We start from the raw sequence: 22,532 nt of genomic DNA, 5'->3' as shown, positions 1-22,532 counted from the left end.
GACAGATTGACAGCTCCACCCAGCCTATGACACCGCGTGACGTCTGCAGCGGCGCAACCAATCAGGTGCCGCGGTGGGCGGGTACATAGTCCAAATTTTACGCGGCGCGCGGCGGGGCCGAAGCACCGAGAGTGAATATCCCGGTCTCAACCGGTTCCAACCGGTCCGTCTGTTGGAAGCATGAGCTTATAGAGGAAGAGCACACTTTAGCACGCACTAAAACACCTCTGCTCTCCAACAACACTGTCTAAGAGTTAGAAAATAAACCACGAGTCTTTTTTTACTCCGTGATTATGACCCGGGTTACCGCTCAAAGTGCGACTCCGTCAATCTGTGTTGTTAGCTTAGCTTAGCATTAGCACGCAGACGCGAATCATCATTGACTTTTCCATTAGCACGCTAGGTTGCTATTAGCGCGCTAGGTTGCTACTAGCATTGGTGGTGGTGGAGAGTCGGCTGTAAATAGCTGTAAAGTAAGAAATGTTTCAGACTGGCTGAAGACCAGGACGCTTTTTTAATACGTGGCCGAGACTCGATGAGTTTAAAACGTAACGGTTGATTTTTAAAAGAGCGCCGTTGTTGGTTGAGTCGAGCTAACGTTAGCTTGTTGCTATCGAAGGTTAGGAGCAGGGTAAGCGTGTGTGTGTGTGTGTGCCATGAGATAACTGTTCCACCGTCTTTCGTCCTGTTTTTGGAGAGGATTATTATTGAGGGGCGAGTTTCATCTGTTTGGACCCAAACTTGTTTTCGAGGAGCGGGACGGGACACACCAGGTGAGTGAGCCCGGTCCTCTGTAGCCCAGCTTACCCCAGCGTGTGCGGAGGACTGACCACCGTGACTCAAGTCCCAGGAAACAAGAACATTAATGTCTAAATCTATGCAGGAGGAAATTAATTAATGCTGTAATAAATAAATACATGGGTAAATAAATAAATACTGGAATAAATAAATAAATACATGTGTAAATAAATGCATCAATACGTGTTTAAATAAATAAATGAATCCTGAAATAAATAAATACATGTGTAAATAAATGCATCAATATATTTTTAAATAAATAAATGAATGCTGAAATAAATAAATACTTGTGTAAATAAATGCATCAATATATTTTTAAATAAATAAATGAATGCAAAAATAAATAAATACATGTGTAAATAAATGCATCAATATATTTTTAAATAAATGAATTAATGCTAAAATAAATAAATACATGTGTAAATAAATGCTGAAATATATTTTTAAATTAATGCTGAGGTAAATAAATACATGTGTAAATAAATGCATCAATACGTGTTTGGATAAATAAATGAATGCTGAAATAAATAAATACAGTAGTAATTAAATCTGAAATGGTTGAATGAATAAATGAAGACATCAAATAAATACAGGTGTAAATAAATACAGTAATAAATCATTAAATCTGAAATTTATGACATAATAGATAAAGACATTAATAAATACAGGAATAAATAAATGCATGCTGAAATAAATAAATACAGTAATAATTAAATCTGAAATATATTTATTAATAAATGAAGACATCAATAAATACAGAAATAAATAAATGCTGAAAAAAAATAAATACTAGAAAAAAAATGCATCAATAAATGTAGAAATAAAATAAGAAAATACATTTTTTAATACAGGAGTAAATAAATTAATGCTGAACTAAATAAATACAGTAATACATAATTCAATCGTAAATATATGAATGATTAAATGAAGACATCAATAAATAAAGGAATAAACAAATTCTGAGATGAATACTGTAATCAATAAATACATAAATAAAAGAATAAACAAATGCCTCAATACATAAGTGAATAAATTATTAAATACTTTAATACATCTATGAATAAAAAATAAATGAATCAAATGTATAAATAAATACATTAATAAATAAATTGACTGAAAAAAAAACGTAAACTGAAATATAGGATTAAATAAATGCATCAATAAATAAATGTTTAAATACAAACAGGAATAAATACAGGAATACATAAATGCTGAAATCAATTAATGTATAAATACAAACAGGAATAAATGAATAAATACTGAAATATAGGAATGAATAAATAAATAAAATGCTGAAATTTATGAATAAATGCAGACATCAATAAATACAGGAATACATAAATGCTGAAAGCAATACATGTATAAATAAAATAGTAATTAAATGCATCAATAAATGTATAAATACCTACATTAATACATAAATAAATACTGAAATATATGAATAAATAAATGTATAAATCAATAGGACCTACTCCCTCATTAGCATATGGACACAGACAAATACAGACAATAAATGTAAAGCATTTATTTATTATTATTTTATTCATTATTGCATGTATTTATTCTTTCATTCATTCATTAATGCATGTATTTATTCATAAACGTATTGATGCGTTTCTTTATGGAGACAAAAGTCATGTGTCGTCTCCATACTCGTGTTTCTAACGTTGAGCTTCCCTCTGTTTTAAAGGTGATGTGCTGTTTGTGTGTGTTGGTGTTAACTGGCTGTTCACATCAGCCACACATGACACAAGGATGTCGTTTCCATGCATTTTAATTAAAAAAGTCTTAAAAACAAAGGTCAGGTCGTGGGTAATGCGATGGAGGCCGGGTGGGGGCGCTGACTCACCCTCTGCACCGTCAGGGGTGTCATAGTTGGTCTGGACACATTTGGGCTGAACAGGAATAACTTGTTTCAGACGAAGTGCTCCAGGCTCTAATATCAAACTCTAACCTTTACGTTTAATGATTAAATGCACCTTTCTTTCTTTCCTGTCACCTCTCAGAATATTTATGCATCCAGTGGAAAAAGTATTAAGCTGTAATAATGAAGTAAATGTAGTAAAACAGTCTAAAACACTCCATGTGGAGCAAGAGTCCTGCGCTCAGTGTCTCACTCAAGTCAAAGTAAAGAAGTGTTGATGATGCAAGAAGCTTTATTTATTTATTTATCCCCAGGGAAATTATTATTATTAAACTTATTAACAGCTTCAATACAAAGGTGAAAGGATCAGAGTGACAATAAGCATAAAAACATAAATCATATCAAAATAAATCTAAAATAAAAGAAATCAAACAGTAACTAAATGTGACAGAGTGCATCAGACATTGTGGTTAAACGCAGGTTTATACAATAAACAACAATACGCAGCGTGCAGTTTAGCAGCATGTTGAATTAAATAAGTGCAAACTAAGAGAGAGAGATAACTTTATTTATCCCCGAGGGGAAGCAGAGGTTTAAAGCAGCGTTACACTCCACCACTGTTTAAATGTGAAAGTTTAAGTTCCCTAGTTTGCAAAAGTGTTTAAGATAATAATAAAATATGTAGTTTCAGATGATTTACACTCGTTTGCACAACAATCACAAGCAGAGTCGTCACGGAAACCTTAGATCACAGATTCACCCCAACAAAAGAAAACAAGGATCTCAGACGTGAAACGGTGCAGAATTTAAATATAACATATATAAAATAGTGTAATGTGTGTCGGGCAGGTGTACAATAATTAAAGTGACTCATCTGTAACATAAACAGGGATGTAGTAAATAAAAAAGAAGGTAAAGTGACTTTTTAAAGGTAAAGTGAGGTGACTAAGAGTGTTTCTCCCCTCAGAAGCTCTATGCCAGCAGAAATGACGATGTTGGCGGATCACCCGGCCAGACAGCTGCTGGACTTCAGTCAGAAAATGGACATCAACCTCTTGGACAATGTTGTCAACTCCATGTACCACGACATTGGATCCCAGGTGAGGACCCGTTTGATTAGAAATTACCTCTAATTCACTCCACTGGTTAGCACTGTCGCCTCACAGCGAGAAGGTTCCATGTTCGAATCCCAGCTGGGGCCGTTCTGTGTGGAGTTAGCATGTTGTCCCCGTGTCTGCGTGGGTTTTCTCCGGGTTCTCCGGTTTCCTCCCACAGTCCAAAGACGTGCAGGTGTTCGGTTCATTGATGACTCTAAATCACCCGTAGGTGTGAATGGTTGTCTGTCTCTGTTCGTCTCTATGTGTCCTGTGATAGACTGGCGTCCTGTCCAGGGCGCGGACCCCGCCTCACGCCTGATGTCAGCTGGGATCGGCTCCAGCACCCAGCGACCCCGACAAGGACAAGAGGCTGAAGATAAATGAATGAAAAATGAACTCCACTTCTATATGACCATGAAAAGCACCGCTAAACATCAGGGCGATAACATTCATTCATTCATCTTCAACCTCTTGTCCCTGTCGGGGTCGGGGTCGCGGGGGACTGGAGCCGATCCCAGCTGACATCAGGCGTGAGGCGGGGTCCACCCTGGACAGGACGCCAGTCTATTACAGGACACATAGAGACGAACAGAGACAGACAACCATTCACACCTACGGGTGATTTAGAGTCATCAATGAACCCAACACCAGGCGACAGTGCTGACCACCATCGCACCGCGTCGCCTCATTAGGGCGATAGCGATACACCAATCTCACGATAGGATATATATAACGATATTCAGTCAACGATACGATTCGATATCATTCGATACGCACACACACACACGCGTCATTTTCTGAACGATTTGAAAGGTACGGTGTGATTTCGGTGACTTCTTGTTCTTGTTCCATTTTCTTGGATTAAATTAATTGAACGGAAAACTTAAAACATCACTTACTCAACATGTGTCTGAGTGGACAGAGAGTCGACGGCTCGGACAAGACGAATCAAAGCTGTGTTGAGAAAATGAGTCCACTCATCCACTCAGAACACACCTCCTTTCACATTTTCATGTCCTTTATTAGTCACTCCCCCAGAGACGAAGGCTGCACTGCTCTACCTTTTGATTTCAGGTTCCAGTTCGGCACAAACGTTCCAGCTTCAGAACCAGTTATGTTTTGCTCCGGCCGGTTCAAACTCTGGTGCACGAACCAGAACGTAGCCCGTTCCCTGTCCGTCGAAAAGGCTTTGAATGTACCTGAAACTGCTGCTAGACTTACTGTGTAATGCACTGCCACTGTCTAATGATGCTGCTGCTCTCACCTCTTAAAAGACTTATTTTTACTTATGGCTGATTTTTAATGTTTGTGCTTTTTTAGTTTATTATGTGTCTTCTAGTTTGGTTAAGTTATCCCACTCCCGTGAAACGTGTCATCATGTCTAAGCATGAAAGAGATGTCATTAAAAACTTAATGTTGCAGCCACGGAGAGAGGAACATATTAGTGTATGTGGCCGTCCCTGTCCGTCACGCCAGCTACATCCTCACTGAAAATGATCTGTAGAAAGAAAAAGAGTGTGAACCCTTGATTCATGTTCGCCGTGTTGTTGCTCTCTTGCAGCAAAGAGTGGCCCAGGAGGTTCTCACCAACCTGAAGGACCACCCGGACGCCTGGACGAGGGTCGACACCATCCTGGAGTTCTCCCAGAACATGAAGACTAAAGTACGTACCTGACGAGAGAAGCTGTGAGCGCCCGTCTATCTGGGTGACGGTGATACTGTGAGCTGATGTTCATCACCGTGTCCACATCAGGGCAGCGACGTCTGAGCTTTAACTTCGCTTTACCTCCGCTGTGTCTGTTGTTATTGGATTTTCTCCGGCTAACAGAAGCTTGCTGTGTTAAAACCTGCGGTTAGATTTCCATTTTTGCCGCAAACTTTAGTGTTGAGGCATTTGTTGTTGTGATGATATGATCATAAGTGTCTTCCAACGCTCGTGATGACCTTCCACAGTCTCTGATGCCAGTAGAAGTGCGGCTGGATGAGACAAAAATCTTCTGTCTCGATATTGGTCATTGCTTGTTTTCTGGTAATCTCATAAATTGATAGATAAAAGGTTTACTCCAGTGATTTAGGGCGCACTCCCACTGTGCCTCCGTTCCGTGCCCAAACAGGTTTCACAGCTAAAGTCTGGTTCCTTTGACCAGTGTGAGTGCAACCGTCTAGGAGCGGCACGCTTGCCGTCCACGGCCCGTTTGGGAGAGGTGGGCTTTAGTAAAGCACGTTTGCACGTGTACGAGCACGAGGGTGCGCACGTGTACGAGAACGAGGCCTACGGCGGTTCTGAGGTCATTTCCTGTGCGCCTGTTGGGACATAGAAAAAAGAAGGAGGGACCATGTGCGGACATTTAAAACAATGGCGGTGAAAGGTTCACGTTGGTGTGATGCGGAGGTGGAGTGTTTACTGCAGATTTGGTCGATGAAAAGATTCAAAAACAGTCGACAAGACGCACAAAAACTCTGAGGTCTACGGAAAGATCTGGAAACAAAGCCACGCATCGCCATGACGTCATCAATGCGTGTGACGTGTTACGCCGTGATGACGTATAGGCAGCAAGAAGCATTCTCCGAGAAAGAAACTGCTTTAAAGCTTTGAAATTAATTGCTTTTGTGTTCAGTTAAATGTTCAATTTGTCAAATAAAATGTTGGAAATAATTTCCTTTCCAAGCAGTTTGTTGAAACAGCAGAACTGAGAACACTTTTATCTAATTGAATTTATCTTAATTAACTTCCATATTGAGATATTTGTCTCATATTCTGCAGCTTTACTGTTATTTTCCAAACATTTCCATCCATTTCTATATATAACGATCATGATATTGGTCGTGTGTGTGTGTGTGTGTGGTCCGTGTCATGTCACGCTCATGTATGTTATAACATCATCAGCTAGACATGATGCAAATTAGCGTGGATAGCCGCTGTTTGTTGTTAATCAGCTCTTGATGGTAACGACGTCTCCCCTTTTCTCCACAGTATTACGCTCTGCAGATTCTGGAGACAGTCATCAAAACACGCTGGAAGATTCTCCCCCGAAACCAGTGTGAAGGTCCGTTTAACGACCCCAAATAAACAGATGTGAAAGAGCTTTTCTGTATTTTTTTTGCATTTTCCTTAAAATAACTTTTCCAATAAAATTTCCAGGAATCAAGAAATACGTTGTGGGGTTGATCATCAAGACGTCGTCTGATCCTGCGAACATGGAGGTGAGGCGACATTAGCGTCCCATCACGCGCTGGCACTTTGTGAATGAACGCTGTGATACTGACGCCGCTCTTTGTTCACTTGCAGAAAGAGGGCGTGTACATTTCCAAACTCAACATGATCCTCGTACAGGTAAACACATCTGGTCGTTTTCTTGACTCACGGTACCAGAGCTGACATGAGGGGTGAGGTCCGCTGACACCGAGCTCTTCTTCTTTCCCTGGACTGGTTTTTAGATCCTGAAGCAGGAGTGGCCCAAACACTGGCCCACCTTCATCAGTGACATCGTGGGCGCCAGTCGGACCAGCGAGAGCCTCTGCCAGAACAACATGATCATCCTCAAACTGCTGAGCGAGGAGGTTTTTGACTTCTCCAGTGGACAGATGACCCAGGTGAAGGCCAAGCACCTCAAAGACAGGTAACCGATGACGGATGATGTGAAGAGTGGCTGTTGTGGTTTCTGCTCCTTCCTCCACTTCTGTAGAAACATGGAAACTGCCTGGGTCGATTAATCTGTTGATTATTTTCTCGATTCATCGATCAGTTGTTTGGTTTATAAAATGTTGAAAAATGTGCAGCAGTAGTTGAACTGTAGATTACATCAAAGGATCAAGTTTCATCAGCAAGCGGGTGAAAGTGACTGAACGCTAATAATATTAGAGGGTGACTCAGAATCAGACCATCACTAGTTCAGAGCACAGTCTCAGTAAAGGCTGCCGTTTTAGTGTCAACATGTAAAGTTATCTCAAATTGTTTAAAAGATAACTTCAGTAATATTAACACAAGCACACAACTGTTTATAACGGATCATTTGACAGCGAACTTCAGTTTCTAATGTGTCAAAAGTCGTCAAAACCAGTTGATCACATGTCACAGCGACTTCAAACTGAGCGACCAAAGACGGTGGATTCGGTGTAAACTTTAGAGTTAAATCTGCTTAAACCGCGGCGGCTCAGTTTAAACACGACTCTTCTTTGTCTTCCAGCATGTGCAACGAGTTCTCCCAAATCTTCCAGCTGTGCCAGTTTGTGATGGTAAGTCAAAGTCCTACTGAAGACCCACAGCGTCTGTCAGCATCTGATGTTTTTAAAATAAATGTCACAATCTGTTTTTCTTACTTTGTGTAGGAAAACTCCCAGAATGCCCCGCTGGTCCACGCCACACTGGAGACTCTGCTCCGCTTCCTGAATTGGATTCCTTTAGGTTACATCTTCGAGACCAAGCTCATCAGCACTCTGGTCTACAAGGTAAAGCAGCTGATATTCATCCCGTCGTTTGGGTGACGAGCTCGCATAATCGTCCAAATCAGAGTGATGAAAACTACATTAAAGAAAGTGTGAATATGTGTTGGCGTGCGGCGTTTCTGCACGCTGAGAGCTGCTCTGCCTGAAGTGGGTTTCACCTTACACATTAGGGCGCACTCCACAGGTAAAGTCTAGTTCATTTGACCAGTGTGAGTGCAACCGCACCGCACCTGCGGCCAGCTTGCCGTCCACGGCCCGTTTGGGAGAGGTGGGCTTTTGTAAAGCACGTTTACACATGTATGAGCATGTGTAAACTCTACGGCGGTTCTGAGGTCATTTCCTGTGCGCCTGTTGGGACATAGAAAAAAGAAGGAGGGACCATGCGCGGACATTTCAAACAATGGCGGTGAAAGGTTCACGTTGGTGTGATGCGGAGGTGGAGTGTTTACTGCAGATTTGGTCGATCAAAAGATTCAAAAACAGTCGACAAGACGCACAAAAACTCCGAGGTCTACGGAAAGATCTGGAAACAAAGCCACGCATCGCCATGACGTCATCAATGCGTGTGACGTGTTACGGCGTGATGACGTATAGACAGCAAGAAGCATTCTCCGAGGCCCAGGTAGTGTGAGTACAAACGGGCCTGGAGGGGGGGACAAGGACCCTAAAGCACGGGGCACGGCACGGAGGCACAGTGGGAGGGCGCCCTTAGTTGCAGCCTGCAGTCAGCGCTGTAAACACTGAGTATTTCCTCTCGCGCTGACTTCACCTGTTCTTTTCACGTGTGTTCCAGTTCTTGAACGTGCCCATGTTTCGCAACGTGACGCTGAAGTGTTTGACGGAGATCGCCGGAGTGAGCGTCAACCAGTACGAGGAGCAGTTTGTGAACCTGTTTACCCTCACCATGTGCCAGCTCAAACAGGTACACGCACGACACAACACAACACAAACACAAACACAAACACAAGCGGTCTGAGTGCTGCTTCACTTAATTGCCATTCATATGATTACACTCAAGCACCCGTACATGTGTCCACTCTGTTATTAAACACACTCAAACACACACTTTGTGCAAACCGCCTCTGTTTCCTACCACACATACACTCGCACACACACACAGTGCATAAAGTCTGCAGGCAGCACACACTCTCAAGCCTGTTGTTGCACAAAAACACACAAACAAACACTACATTGGCAGGCAGTGTAATACGTTTCTTAGCAGTGTTCCTCCCCAAGCAGACACAGTTAAGAGTGAACCTGTGATTTCAACAGTTTGACACAGTTGAAAGCTGCAGAGGGGAAACTCCAAAACAAGAAAAAGGGCGTGGCTCTTTGTTTGTTAGTAATTTGCACGTTTCTTTGTTTGTTCAGAGAATCACTCCTCCAGCAGCACAGACAGCAGCTGTGTTCAAAATCGTTCCCTATCACAGAAGTAGTGCACTATAAAGTGTGTACGCCATTTTGTAGTGGTGTTTGAACTATCCGTGGTTAGTTTAACTCACTATATAGTCCACTATAAGAAAAATACCCACAATGCACTGCTAATATGAGTGTAAATACGATGTCCACTACATCGTAATCCCGTGTACCACGATGCAATGCGGTCGTGTTTTACTGGAGGAGAAGAAGAAGAAGAAGCAGAAGAGGTGCTAACGTTAGCCAAAGAGCTAACTGCAGTTACCAACAATCGTTACTCACTCAGCGCACAATCAGGACACACAACCATTTTTAACAAAACCACTTTAACACAATCAAATTATAAAGAATTTATTCTGGATTTAACATCAACATCAGTACAAGCTTTTACCGTCCTCCTGAGGGCGGGTTTGTATCATAAACAGACTGTAAAATGGGTTTACATGATACTGGACACCCACATGTCCGTCACCCACATGTCCGTCACCCACATGTCCGTCACACACATGTCGTACACAGACTGTAAAATGGGTTTACATGATGCTGGACGCACACACCTCCGTCACACATACAACGATTTGTTAGGAAATTCCAGTGAAGTGTCCGAAATCTCGTTTGGTCATTCCCTACATAGTGCACTTTTTAATAAACACTATGAGGGAACGATTTCGAACACAGCTGGTGACACGCTTTGTCTCACTGTACAAACCCAACGGGCTGACGCAGGTGTGGTTGCTGCTGACACACCTGTAGAGAGTTCACTCACCTGAGGCTACAAGCAAAACAAAGAAATACTCTCCAGGAGGCTGTAATATCACCTAATGGGTTTCTGTGTGCAGAATGTTTTTAAATAAATCAGGTAAATTTGAAGACAGAAGACAAACACACTGAGAGACAACATGTCAACACTTATTTCCATTGTGAACAGGACAGACGATCACGCGTTACACACGTTACACGGGAGCTCTAAACCAATTACATCCTACAAATGAAAAACACATGACATGAACTTTACAATCCATACGTCCTAAAAGCGCTCACAAAAGCACCGAAACAGAAGCAATCAACCTTTTATTTATGTAGAATAAAGACAAAGTGCACAAAATAAGTGAAGAAAATCAGAAGAAAACCAGATGATTTTGAGCTTATTTGGCTCCTCTGAGACTCTTCAGTGTAATATTTCTTTCTGTTGCAGCTCAGGTTCATATGTGTTTTTATCACACACACACACACACACACACACACACACACACACACACACACACACACACACACACACACACACACACACACACACACACACACACACACACACACACACACACACACACACACACGCACTCCTCAGGTGGATGTGAACGGCTCCACCTGCCTGCAGCTGCTGGCATTGTGACAGTGGAAGAGTCACTGTGAGCGCAGCTGAGCTGTGGGCTCTAAAAAAGCTCAGTTAACATCAGTTTACAGTCTCATCTCATCTTCAGCCTCTTATCCGGGGTCGGGTCGCGGGGGCAGCAGCTTTAGCAGGGGACCCCAAACTTCCCTTTCCCGGGCCACATTAACCAGCTCTAACTGGGGGATCCTGAGGCGTTCCCAGGCCAGTGTGGAGATCTAATCTCTCCACCTGGTCCTGGGTCTTCCCCGAGGCCTCCTCCCAGCTGGACGTGTCTGGAACACCTCCCTAGGGAGGCGCCCAGGGGGCATCCTTACTAGATGCCAGTCACCATGTTCATTTATAACATCAGGAGCAGTAGCTTGTTTATTTATCATCCCTTTAACGTTTACTTCTGACTCCCTCTCATGTCATCCTTCAACATTAATGTGATCTCAGCCTCCAGGTTGAACATCACAAATATCCGTCGATACAATGAAAGAAAGTATTGTTTTGAGTTTGAATGTCTGTGAGTGTGTGTCACTGTTTCCAAAGCCTTTAAACCTCCCCTGACGGTGTTTGCGTGGTGGCTTTGTTAGATTTACGTTTTCCTGGGTGGTCCCACGGCTCAGTGGTTTAAGACTATTTACAGTAAATGCAACGTCAAACAAAACACACCGCGGAGGCAATTATGGTGAAACAAGTGAGGTGAAGTCACAGTTTGAGGATAAATGAATAAAGGTGCGTTTTTGATGTTGTGTCGTCCGCTCAGATGCTGCCTTTGAACACTAACATCAGAGTGGCCTACGCCAACGGGAAGGACGACGAGCAGAACTTCATCCAGAACCTCAGCCTGTTCCTCTGCACCTTCCTCAAAGAACACGGCCAGCTCATCGAGAAGAGACCCAACCTGCGAGAGACGCTCATGGAGGTAGGAGGACGGGAGGACGTTCAGATTGAGTTCTGTTCACCGCGTGGAGAAGTGAACAGAAATGACTGTAAACAAACCTACGACTCTCAGCTGGAGGCGTTTAGTCTCTGCTCAGACTCTGCTGCAGTGTTCAACAAGAAACCTCCTCCCCCTGTCTTTACCCCTGTCTCTCCTCTCTCTCCTGTCTTTCCTCTCTTGTCTCACCTCATGTCTCTCCTCTCTAGTTTCTGTGTCTTTTCTCCCATCTCTGCTCATGTCTCTCATCATGTCTCCCCTCTATTGTCTCTCCTCTCTTGTCTCTCCTCTCTCGTCTCTCCTCTCCCGTCTCTCATCATGTCTCTCCTCTCATGTCTCTCTTGTCTCTCCTCATGTCTCTCCTCTCCTGTCTCCCGTCTCTCCTCTCATGTCTCACCTCTCCTGTCTCTCCTCATGTCTCTCCTGTCTCACCTCTCCTGTCTCACCTCTCCTGTCTCTCCTCATGTCTCTCCTCTCCTGTCTCTCCTCATGTCTCTCCTGTCTCACCTCTCCTGTCTCACCTCTCCTGTCTCTCCTCATGTCTCTCCTGTCTCACCTCTCCTGTCTCACCTCTCCTGTCTCACCTCTCCTGTCTCACCTCTCCTGTCTCTCCTCACCTGTCTCTCCTCTCCTGTCTCTCCTCTCCTGTCTCTCCTCTCATGTCTCACCTCTCCTGTCTCTCCTCTCCTGTCTCTCCTCTCATGTCTCACCTCTCATGTCTCTCCTCTCATGTCGTCTCTCATGTCTCACCTCTTGTCTCACCTCTTGTCTCTCCTCATGTCTCTCCTCTTGTCTCTCCTCTTGTCTCTCCTCTCGTCTCTCCTCTCCTGTCTTTCGTCTCTCCTCTCCTCTCCTCTCTTGTCTCTCCTCTCTTGTCTCTCCTCTCTCGTCTCTCCTCTCATGTCTCACCTCTTGTCTCTCCTCTTGTCTCTCCTCTCGTCTCTCCTCTCCTGTCTTTCGTCTCTCCTCTCCTCTCCTCTCTTGTCTCTCCTCTCTTGTCTCTCCTCTCTCGTCTCTCCTCTCCTGTCTCTCCTCTCTCCTCTCCTGTCTTTCGTCTCTCCTCTCCTCTCCTGTCTCTCATCCCCCGTTTCTCCTCTCATGTCTCTCCTCTCCTCTCATGTCTTTCCTCTCCTGTCTCTCCTCTCCTGTCTCTCATCCCCCGTTTCTCCTCTCATGTCTCTCCTCTCCTGTCTCTCGTCTCTCCTCTCCTGTCTCTCCTCTATTGTCTCTCTCCTCTCCTCTCTCGCCTCCCCCGTCTCTCCTCCCTCGCCCTGATTGAACCTTTTTAATGACATACATTTGGGACAGATTACAGTGGGAAGTGTCCCCCTTTCCTGTGGCTGTTTTTCCAACTTGTATAAGTACAAACTTGGAGATAATAGTTTCAGGAGGCGACTGAGCTGTCGACGAAGGAAGTCAGAGAGAGTTCATTCAGTTAGTCGCACAGACTCAAATGAAAATCCCAGATGTGCAAAAATAAGCAGCAAAGGGCCGCAGGTCGGAGTCAAACCGGCGGCTGCTGCCTCGGGGACCTTTAGCCTCTTCACACGGGGCGACTGCTCTAACCAGTGATGGCCCCTTGTTGTTCGTCTTTGTAACAGAAGACTTGCTTGTGCTTCCCTCAGGCGCTGCACTTCATGCTGCTGGTGTCGGAGGTGGAGGAGACGGAGATCTTTAAGATCTGTCTGGAGTACTGGAACCACCTGGCAGCAGAGCTCTACAGGGAGAGTCCTTTCTCCACCTCCAGCACCCCGCTGCTCTCTGACGTCCCGCCACGCAGACACCTCTACCTTCCCGTTCTCTCCCAGGTACGTCAGCACACACACACACACACACACACACACACACACACACACACTCAGATAATCAGAAACCCTTTTACCCCCCCAAAATGATTTATAACATGTGGACTAAGATGCTTTGGAGTCATCTGCATTGACTCATCTGTTGGCCCAGTGCACATGTGTCAAACTGATCCAGTATAGGGGTGCTGTGGCTTCATTCCAACCAAGCAAGAACACACCTGACTCGACTTACTCCATCACCTGAACTGCCTTCACACAGTTGATTTGTTGGACCAGGTGTGTGTTTGCTTGGTTTGAATGAAAACCTGCAGCCACAGCGACTCTTTACTGGATCAGTTTGACACCCATGGCTCAGTGAGAGGCCACGTCCGGCTTATTCCTCTTCTTCTTCATTTTTGAAGGTGCGTTTGTTGATGGTGAGCCGCATGGCCAAACCAGAGGAGGTGCTGGTGGTGGAGAACGACCAGGGCGAGGTGGTCCGGGAGTTCATGAAGGACACAGATGCCATTAACCTTTACAAGAACATGAGGGAGACTCTGGGTGAGTGATGAGTGATGCCGCTTCTTTCTTTTGAGTGTGCCTCTTTATAGTTTCACTTAGTGTAGATTTATATAGACAGTCCACTCTAGGGCTGTCGGAGAGCACAGGATGTGAGGTAGTACTCCTGCCACAACAACCCGCGCCATTTTTAAAAGCCAACAAAGCAGCAGCAACTTTGATCAAGAATATGGATCAGCAAAAATCAAAGAGCAGAGTTATCGATGGGTGAACTGACAAAGAGGTCCGCGCCATGTTGGTTTGCTCTGCTCCTTCCATCTTGGCGTCTCTTCTTTATTGTTCAGGGCGCGTGTGTAACACTGCTCAGTTGATCGCCAGCGATCAAACCCCATTCAGAGTGGTACGTCACCTCCGGAGTCACGTTAATCCCTCTCAGGCCTTTTTTTTTGTAATGGAAACGGGACAAGTGAACAGCCATTTGAGAGGGCGCCAGTGGAAACACGACTATTGTTCCACACGGACCGTTTTTGCAGATGCACACCACCACGTCTGCAATTCAGCTGGCGCGATGGTGGAGAGTAAAGTGACCGCCCGGAAGAGACAGAGAATGTCCAACGGTTGGGATCATTTTACACTTAAAAAAGAATCCAAAAGGTTGAAATGTACCCACTGTTAACTAGAGCTGTTCTACCACCACTGCACGTCATCTATGATTCAGCCTCTTAGCCGAAATAATCCCGTTGTTAACGCCACTGAGCGCCGTTGTTTATGTTTAACGTGTGACCCTGTTAACTGGCGACTTCAGCTGAGCGTGTCTGCAGTTGCCGTAGAAACTGCAGATGTTAAAAACAGGAAGAGATTGCAAAATTATTATTTACTGGATTACAAAAAGGTTCGATAGCTGCACACCAAGTCTACTCATTGTTCGTTTAGTCTTATATCGACTCATTCATGTCTTTTTTTTTTAAGAAAGTTTGAATGTTGTCGACACGGCACAAAGAAAAACTAACCTGACTGTCAGCTGCTGAGTTCTTACGTGTAAAGTATTCACTGTCCTTCCGTCCGTAGTGTATCTGACCCATCTGGACTACGCCGACACCGAACGCATCATGACGGAGAAGCTCCACAACCAGGTGAACGGCACCGAGTGGTCGTGGAGGAACCTGAACATGCTCTGCTGGGCCATCGGCTCCATCAGCGGGGCGATGCACGAGGAGGACGAGAAGAGGTTCTTAGTCACCGTCATCAAGGTTAGAAACAGACGATATCATATTTTCTTATATTATAACCGCGTTACGCATCCTATGTGCCTGTTGAACGTTCACGGACTGTGTTTATTTGGTCAGGACCTGCTCGGCCTGTGTGAGCAGAAGAGAGGGAAGGACAACAAGGCCATCATAGCGTCAAACATCATGTACATCGTGGGCCAGTATCCCCGCTTCCTCCGAGCCCACTGGAAGTTCCTTAAGACCGTCGTCAACAAGCTGTTTGAGTTCATGCACGGTGAGAAAAGCCATCAGCTCCAAATCCTTCTGATAACATCTTTGTCTATAACTTTTATTTTCTCTGGTGGAGCAGCGGTTTGGTGACCGCGGACTGTGTTGCTCCTCAGCTCGCTCTCCGCAGCGCTCTTGAATTCACTTTAAAAGCACAAAGCGTCCAATTGTCCATCCAATTGTTCAGCGGGTAGAGGAGAATAATGATCGCTCATTATGCCATTTTGTGTGCTTCATCATCTTCTTCTTCTTCTTCTTCACACAGAGACCCACGACGGCGTGCAGGACATGGCGTGCGACACCTTCATCAAGATCGCCCAGAAGTGCCGGCGGCATTTTGTGCAGGTCCAGGTGGGCGAGGTGATGCCCTTCATCGACGAGATCCTCAACAACATCAACACCATCATCTGTGACCTGCAGCCACAGCAGGTCAGCTTCGGCTCACTTTTTAGCGGGTCTGTTATTGTGCTGAGGTTTTTACGTCATAAAATTTGTATTTAAAGTTACATGATTGCATTTTCAGATGAGAGAAACGTGAATCTCACTTTATTCTGAGAGCAGCTTTATTACTGTGTACACTTTTTTTTACTCTGCCGGCCCCCACTGCTGAAAATCAGCTCCTGAAGGAAACAGACTGATGACTTTGACTCGGTGATATTAACAGCCTTGGACGGGGACAGCAGCAAACGTATTAAACATAACACCAAAAACCAATATCAGTTTAAGCGTCCGTTACCTCTGCCTCATGTGCCGCCAACAGCAGTAAATCACTTCGCTTTTGTGCCGCTATTTCCAGACTTGGCACGCCCAAAGTTGACTCAGCTAGTCTTCATTATTCATAACCACGGGTTCATAACTGATTAACTCCCTGTGGGGACCTTCATCACTGCTTCTTCTAAAGGCTGTTTGGTTCTTTCCATTTGAAAAACACTAAACTGCCCCTCGTCCCTGCAGGTCCACACGTTTTATGAGGCCGTTGGCTACATGATTGGAGCTCAGACGGACCAGGCGGTCCAGGAGCTTCTGATAGAGAAGTACATGCTGCTGCCGAACCAGGTGTGGGACAGCATCATCCAGCAGGCCACCAAGGTGAGCGCAGCGGGAAAGAAAACGCTCTCATTCAACGCTCTCATTCAACGCCGGACTACCTTTGTCGTTCCTTAAAAAAATTGCTACTTGTGGTTAAATTGCGGACTCTCTGCCTCAGAACGTGGACATCCTGAAGGACGCGGAGACGGTGCGTCAGCTGGGCAGCATCCTGAAGACGAACGTCAGAGCGTGTAAAGCAGTCGGGCATCCCTTTGTCGTCCAGCTGGGACGGATCTACCTGGACATGCTCAACGTCTACAAGTGTCTGAGTGAAAACATCTCCTCGGCCGTGCAGACCAACGGTTAGTTCCTGTTTGCTCCCCGTGGGTTTGAAGTTGACTGGTGGTGAATTCAAGATGTCTGGAGTCTTCTTCTTCCGCCATTACTGCGGTGGCGTCTCCCTCCAGTATGTGCATGATTGAATGGGAGCTGTCATAAGTGCAGTTTACTACTGCAAATGACCCTCTAGAGCCACGCTTAGCTTCTTCTGTAGAAACATGGCGGATGCATGATGTTGCGTTCACCGCAGAATAAATAACTCTTTTGTGATCCCCGCAGGTGAGATGGTGACCAAACAGCCTCTGATCAGGAGCATGAGGACGGTGAAGAGGGAGACCTTAAAGCTGATCTCTGGCTGGGTCAGTCGCTCCAACGACCCGCAGATGGTGAGTCTGACTTTGATTCTCCCCGGTTGATTCTGTCATTTTTTAAATGTTTGTTATATTTATAAGAACTTATTAGCAGCATAAGAAGCATCCTCTGTCGTTCGTGTGTCGTTATTGTTTCGTTCGTGTGTCGTTAGTATTTTGTTTGTGACGTTTGTGTGTCGTTTGTGTGTCATTGGTGTTTCATTCGTGTGTCGTTTGTCTGTCGTTCGTGTGTCGTTTGTCTGTGGTTCGCGTGTCGTCCGCTTGTTGTTAGCGTCTCGTTCATGTGTCGTTCGTGTGTCGATCGTGTTTCGTTCCCCTGCCGTTCGTGTGTAGTTTGTCTGTCGTTCGCGTTTCGTGTTTGTCTGTCAATAGTGTTTCGTTCGTGTGTCGTTGTTTCGTTCGTCTGTCATTAGTGTTTCGTTTGTGACGTTTTTATGACGTTTCTGTCGTTCTTGTGTCGTTTGTGTGTTGTACTTGTATCGATCGTGTGTCCTTCATGTGTTTCGTTCCTGTGTCGTTCTTATGTCGTTCATATGTCGTTCGTGTGCAGTTGATGTGTCGTTTGTGTGTCCATGTGTTGTTCATGTGTTGTTCTGTGCTCCAGGTGGGAGAGAACTTTGTGCCCCCCCTGCTGGAGGCGGTGCTCATCGACTATCAGAGGAACGTCCCCGCCGCCCGGGAGCCCGAGGTCCTCAGCACCATGGCGACCATCGTCAACAAGCTGGGCGTCCACATCACGGGAGAAATCCCCAAAATCTTCGACGCCGTCTTCGAGTGCACTTTGAACATGATCAACAAGGTGTGTTTGAGTCACTCAGGGTAACACCTGCTGACACCCGCTGAAACCTCCTCCATCGACACACTTTAACTCCCGGTGCTTTTCCTTCTGTCTCCATCAGGACTTTGAAGAGTTCCCAGAACACAGAACACATTTCTTCTACCTCCTTCAAGCTGCCACCTCCCAGTGCTTCCCAGCCTTCCTGTCCATCGCTCCGGCCCAGTTCAAACTGATCCTGGACTCCATCATCTGGGCCTTCAAGCACACCATGAGGAATGTGGCCGACACAGGTGTGAACTCAACTCACGTCACGTCAGATAGATGGAAAGATCAAGATTAACTTAACGGTGTAAAACTGAAGTCTAACGTCTTATCTTTCAAACCGAATATCATTTTAACCGATTACTTCCGGTACTACGCTAACAGAGGGGAATTAGCCGCGTGCCACCCTCGGCTCTGCTGAGGCAGCCTTTTCTGTCTCCTGTCTGTAAACACTGGGAGCTGCTGGTCGTCCACATTAGCATCAACACTGTCAACACATCCAGGACCGTACTTCAGTCCTTCACAATAACATAACTTCAACAACTCCAAACGATGCAGAAAAAGCTCCTTCATTTTCCATTTTACACGTACCACGGTTAAGTCACTTTCGTATGTTTAAGTAGACGTGGAAATGTATGAAAATTCACTTGTAGATTCTTCAAAGAGTGTTTATGAGTTCTACTTGTCACTTCAGATGAAATCACTCAGGAAAACACTCGAAACTGAAGATCAACGAATTGTTGTTTTTATGCTCAGACAACAAAATTCTTCTGTAAAAACACGGGGTTCAGGATCTCAAATGTGATACAACCACCATACTGTTTTTGTCCTGCAGGGCTGCAGATCCTGTACACGCTCCTGCAGAACGTGTCCGGAGAAGAAGCAGCTGCACAGAGCTTCTACCAGACGTACTTCTGTGACATCCTGCAGCACATCTTCTCTGTGGTCACCGACACCTCGCACACTGCAGGTAAACTTTCATTATAACCTGTTTAAAGTTCCAAAACTCAAACATGTAAAAGCAAACGGTGAGCTTCATTAATATATGTCTTGTCCTCTATGATGTTCGAAGTGACTCTGTAGGGTTTTGCACAGTTCTTCGAGGTCTAATTTCATGAACACCCTCGACACATCAATAATAAAGGTAACTGTTTGCAGGTTTGACCATGCACGCCACCATCCTGGCCTACATGTTTAACCTGGTGGAGGAGGGGAAGGTCAGCGTGGCTCTGAGTGCGGCCAGTCCGGCCAACAACCAGGCGCACGTCCAGGAGTACATCGCCAACCTGCTGAAGACGGCCTTCCCCCATCTACAGGAGTAAGTAAACGCCTGTGTGCAGACGACAGAGAAGATGTTAAAGGTTGAATGTGTAGAATGAGCAGAACAGCTCCATCTAGAGTCTCGAGATTGTCATCTCAACAACAAAAAAGAAGTCCAGCAGTCGGGTTGCCAGGTTGGTCAGACCCGGCCCAGTAGCTCCAGGAGAGCGGACTGTTTGAGCCTGTTTGAACCCGTCCCCTCCAGAAAATCACAGCATCAAAACAAGGATTAGAGGAGTTTGACTGACAGTTAGCGTTAGCCGTTAGCCGTTCCAGCTAAGTGCAGATGAAAGTGATGTTAGCATCCAGGAGCAGCGTAGCCATGTGGGCGTGCGTTTGAATGGCGTTCCTCTCCTTTCTCTCAGTCCATGGAGTGAATGCTCGGCCTATAGTGACTCTGGTTGTTGCCCGTCTCCGCTCACTCAGCTGCTGGGACAAAGAAGCAGCTGCAGGATTGGCTAACTCCATTTCACCCAGTGCCAGCCTACAGTAGCTGCACCCAACAACAGACAACCCTGGCAACCAGCTTATATATATATATAATATAGCTTTTTATGCTGATTCTACATATTCAACCTTTAATTAAAAGGTCATATTTGTTTATTAATGTGTGTGCTGTGCTGTGCTGTGCTGTGCTGTGCTGTGCTGTGCTGTGCTGTGCTGTGCTGTGCTGTGCTGCGCTGCTGGCAGACTAGCGGCTAATTGAGCTTCTTGTCTCCAGTGCCCAGGTGAAGGTGTTTGTAACGGGTCTGTTCAGCCTGAATCAGGACATCCCCGCCTTCAAGGAGCACCTGAGGGACTTCCTGGTGCAGATCAAGGTGAGTTTAAACAGAACGAGGAGGAATGAATGAAAACTTAGCAGTGAAATGAACCGACAGTTGCATCCAGACGATGTTTCAGGGAATCAGGTCGACACTGTGACCGGAGATTGTTTGTGTCCGACGAGTTCTCATCCCCTGGAAGGTTTAGGCGAGGTTTGGCGCCGTCTCACGTCTCGGACACACGATACGATTTTCCTCCATCTTTCTAACCGGCTTGATGTTGCTCTCTGGTTGCCTAGGAAACGTAAACATCACTCAAAGCTTCCATCTCATTGGTTAAACTTTTGAAAGGTCAGCGGCAACGAGGTCAAAGTTCAACTGATGTGGGGCGGCCGGTGGCTCAGTGGTTAGAGCAGTCGCCCCATGTAAAGAGGCTGAAGGTCCTCGAGGCAGCGGCCGCAGGTCGGAGTTGGACATGCGGCCGCTGCCCCGAGGACCTTCAGCCTCTTTGCTGCATGTCTCTCTCGCTCTCTCTCTCTCCCCATTTCCTGTCTGTCCTTCATAATAAAAGGCTTGAAAAACTGCCAGAAAAATAATAAACGCCCGCTGCCTCTTCCATAGGAAATGAATATAACGGCCAGCGCAAACTGTTTTTATCACGTGTTTGGGTCTTTACTGAAATAGGGTGCAACTTATTACCTGTGCTGCATAACTTTCCAGCTTGAATATTGGGAGAGAGATTTGTAACAAAGCATATTGAACACCAAATCATCTCATCTGAGTCTCCTTCAACGTGTAAACAATTATTCCGGGCTCAAAAATAAAGCGAGCCGGTGTAACGCTTTCTGTTACTCACGTTTCTGAGCTCAGACATCATTAAATCAACGTTACATATATTATAATCTGACGGGAAGGGCTTGAAAGCTGCAGCCTGCGTCAGAGCCGAGGTCATTTTAACGTCTGAGCAGCGTCGTCTCCCTCTGGGGGGAGAAGCGGCTCGAATCTTAACGCCTGTAGTCTGGTGTCGAGCGCCGCTGAGCCTCTGCTTGTGTGGTCCCGCAGGAGTTCGCTGGCGAGGACACGACGGACCTGTTCCTGGAGGAGAGGGAGACGGCTCTGCGCCAAGCCCAGGAGGAGAAGCACAAGCTCCAGATGTCGGTGCCCGGAATCCTCAACCCTCACGAGCTGCCGGAGGAGATGTGCGACTGAAGCGACGGTGAACGGCAGTGAACGGCGTGTACAAAACAGCTCTGAGAGGCTCGAGAAGAGAGCAAGGACGCTTCCTGTTGATGAATTGTTTTCTTTTCAAGCGTGTTTGTGTGCGAGTGTGTGTGTGTGTGTGTGTGTGTGTGTGTTTTTGAAAAGAGAACGAGGGGCCAGAGGGAAAAGGACCCCAGCACTCGGTTGTACGTCGACCAAATCAATGTCAATATGTAAATGAGAATCGTCCCCTGACCTCCTCAAACCCCGGCGCGGATTCTTCTTCTTCTTCTTCTTCTTCTTTTTGTTTTTCCTACAAACTCATTTTATACAAAGGTTTTTTTTTTTTTTTGTGCAACATGCCATCTTTTGTTAATTGTTTTTTGCTAATTTAACTCTATGTTTAGCCAGACGGTTCTTTTTACACCTGCATGAAGTTGGAATAATTCTTTTTAACCCTCTCTTCGTTCCCTCAGCTCACCCCCTCCCGTGTTTGTTAATATGTAATATATAATGTGGAGACACTTAGCGGTGGGTAGACGACAGACCGCTCTGGGTTCAGAAGTGCCATGTCCGTGGTGCGGGACGAATGTGACGCTCAAAGGGGGAAGGCGTGCTCTTCCCCGCTTCCTGTGTTGTCTTGGTTTGGTTTGTGCGCGTGTTTCTCGTTTGGTTTCCTTTGACTCGGTGACGGAGTCGGAGCTTCAGTTGGACCGCTCTGCGTTTGGATGAGAAGGAAGGCTGTGTGCATATCATCCTGTTTGTAAAGCTGTCTTAGTACTCTGAGAATATAAAGTTGGCTATTTTTACAAAAAAACAACCGTGTGTGTGTGTGTGTGACTCTGCTAACCCCCCCCCCCCCCCCCCCCCCCCCCCCCCCCGCAGTCCTGGAGGTCACGGAAAAGGTCACGGAACACAGCAGGAGTGTCTCCGCGCGGCTTCCACGACCTGGAGGTT

At 45.6% G+C, this 22,532-nt stretch overlaps 1 protein-coding gene across 1 annotated transcript; it reads left to right on the top strand.

The window, feature by feature from the left end:
- The first annotated feature begins 166 nt into the window (after positions 1–166).
- xpo1a (exportin 1 a) lies at positions 167–22,320 on the top strand. Its single transcript, XM_083930547.1, has 25 exons — positions 167–773; positions 3,630–3,762; positions 5,321–5,422; positions 6,734–6,806; positions 6,902–6,963; positions 7,049–7,093; positions 7,198–7,379; positions 7,947–7,995; positions 8,089–8,208; positions 8,999–9,127; positions 11,763–11,921; positions 13,562–13,744; positions 14,143–14,281; positions 15,308–15,489; positions 15,586–15,742; positions 16,001–16,164; positions 16,690–16,824; positions 16,943–17,126; positions 17,383–17,489; positions 18,079–18,273; positions 18,374–18,542; positions 19,130–19,264; positions 19,453–19,612; positions 20,336–20,432; positions 21,438–22,320. Exons 2-25 carry the CDS (start codon positions 3,637–3,639, stop codon positions 21,582–21,584), a joined length of 3,201 nt encoding a protein of 1,066 aa, XP_083786673.1. The 5' UTR covers positions 167–773; positions 3,630–3,636; the 3' UTR covers positions 21,585–22,320.
- The last annotated feature ends 212 nt before the right edge of the window (positions 22,321–22,532 follow it).

Source organism: Echiichthys vipera, assembly GCF_963691815.1.
Source record: "Echiichthys vipera genome assembly, chromosome: 2".
Classification (NCBI taxonomy): Eukaryota; Metazoa; Chordata; class Actinopteri; order Perciformes; family Trachinidae; genus Echiichthys; species Echiichthys vipera.
This window is presented reverse-complemented; position numbering and strand designations above follow the sequence as displayed.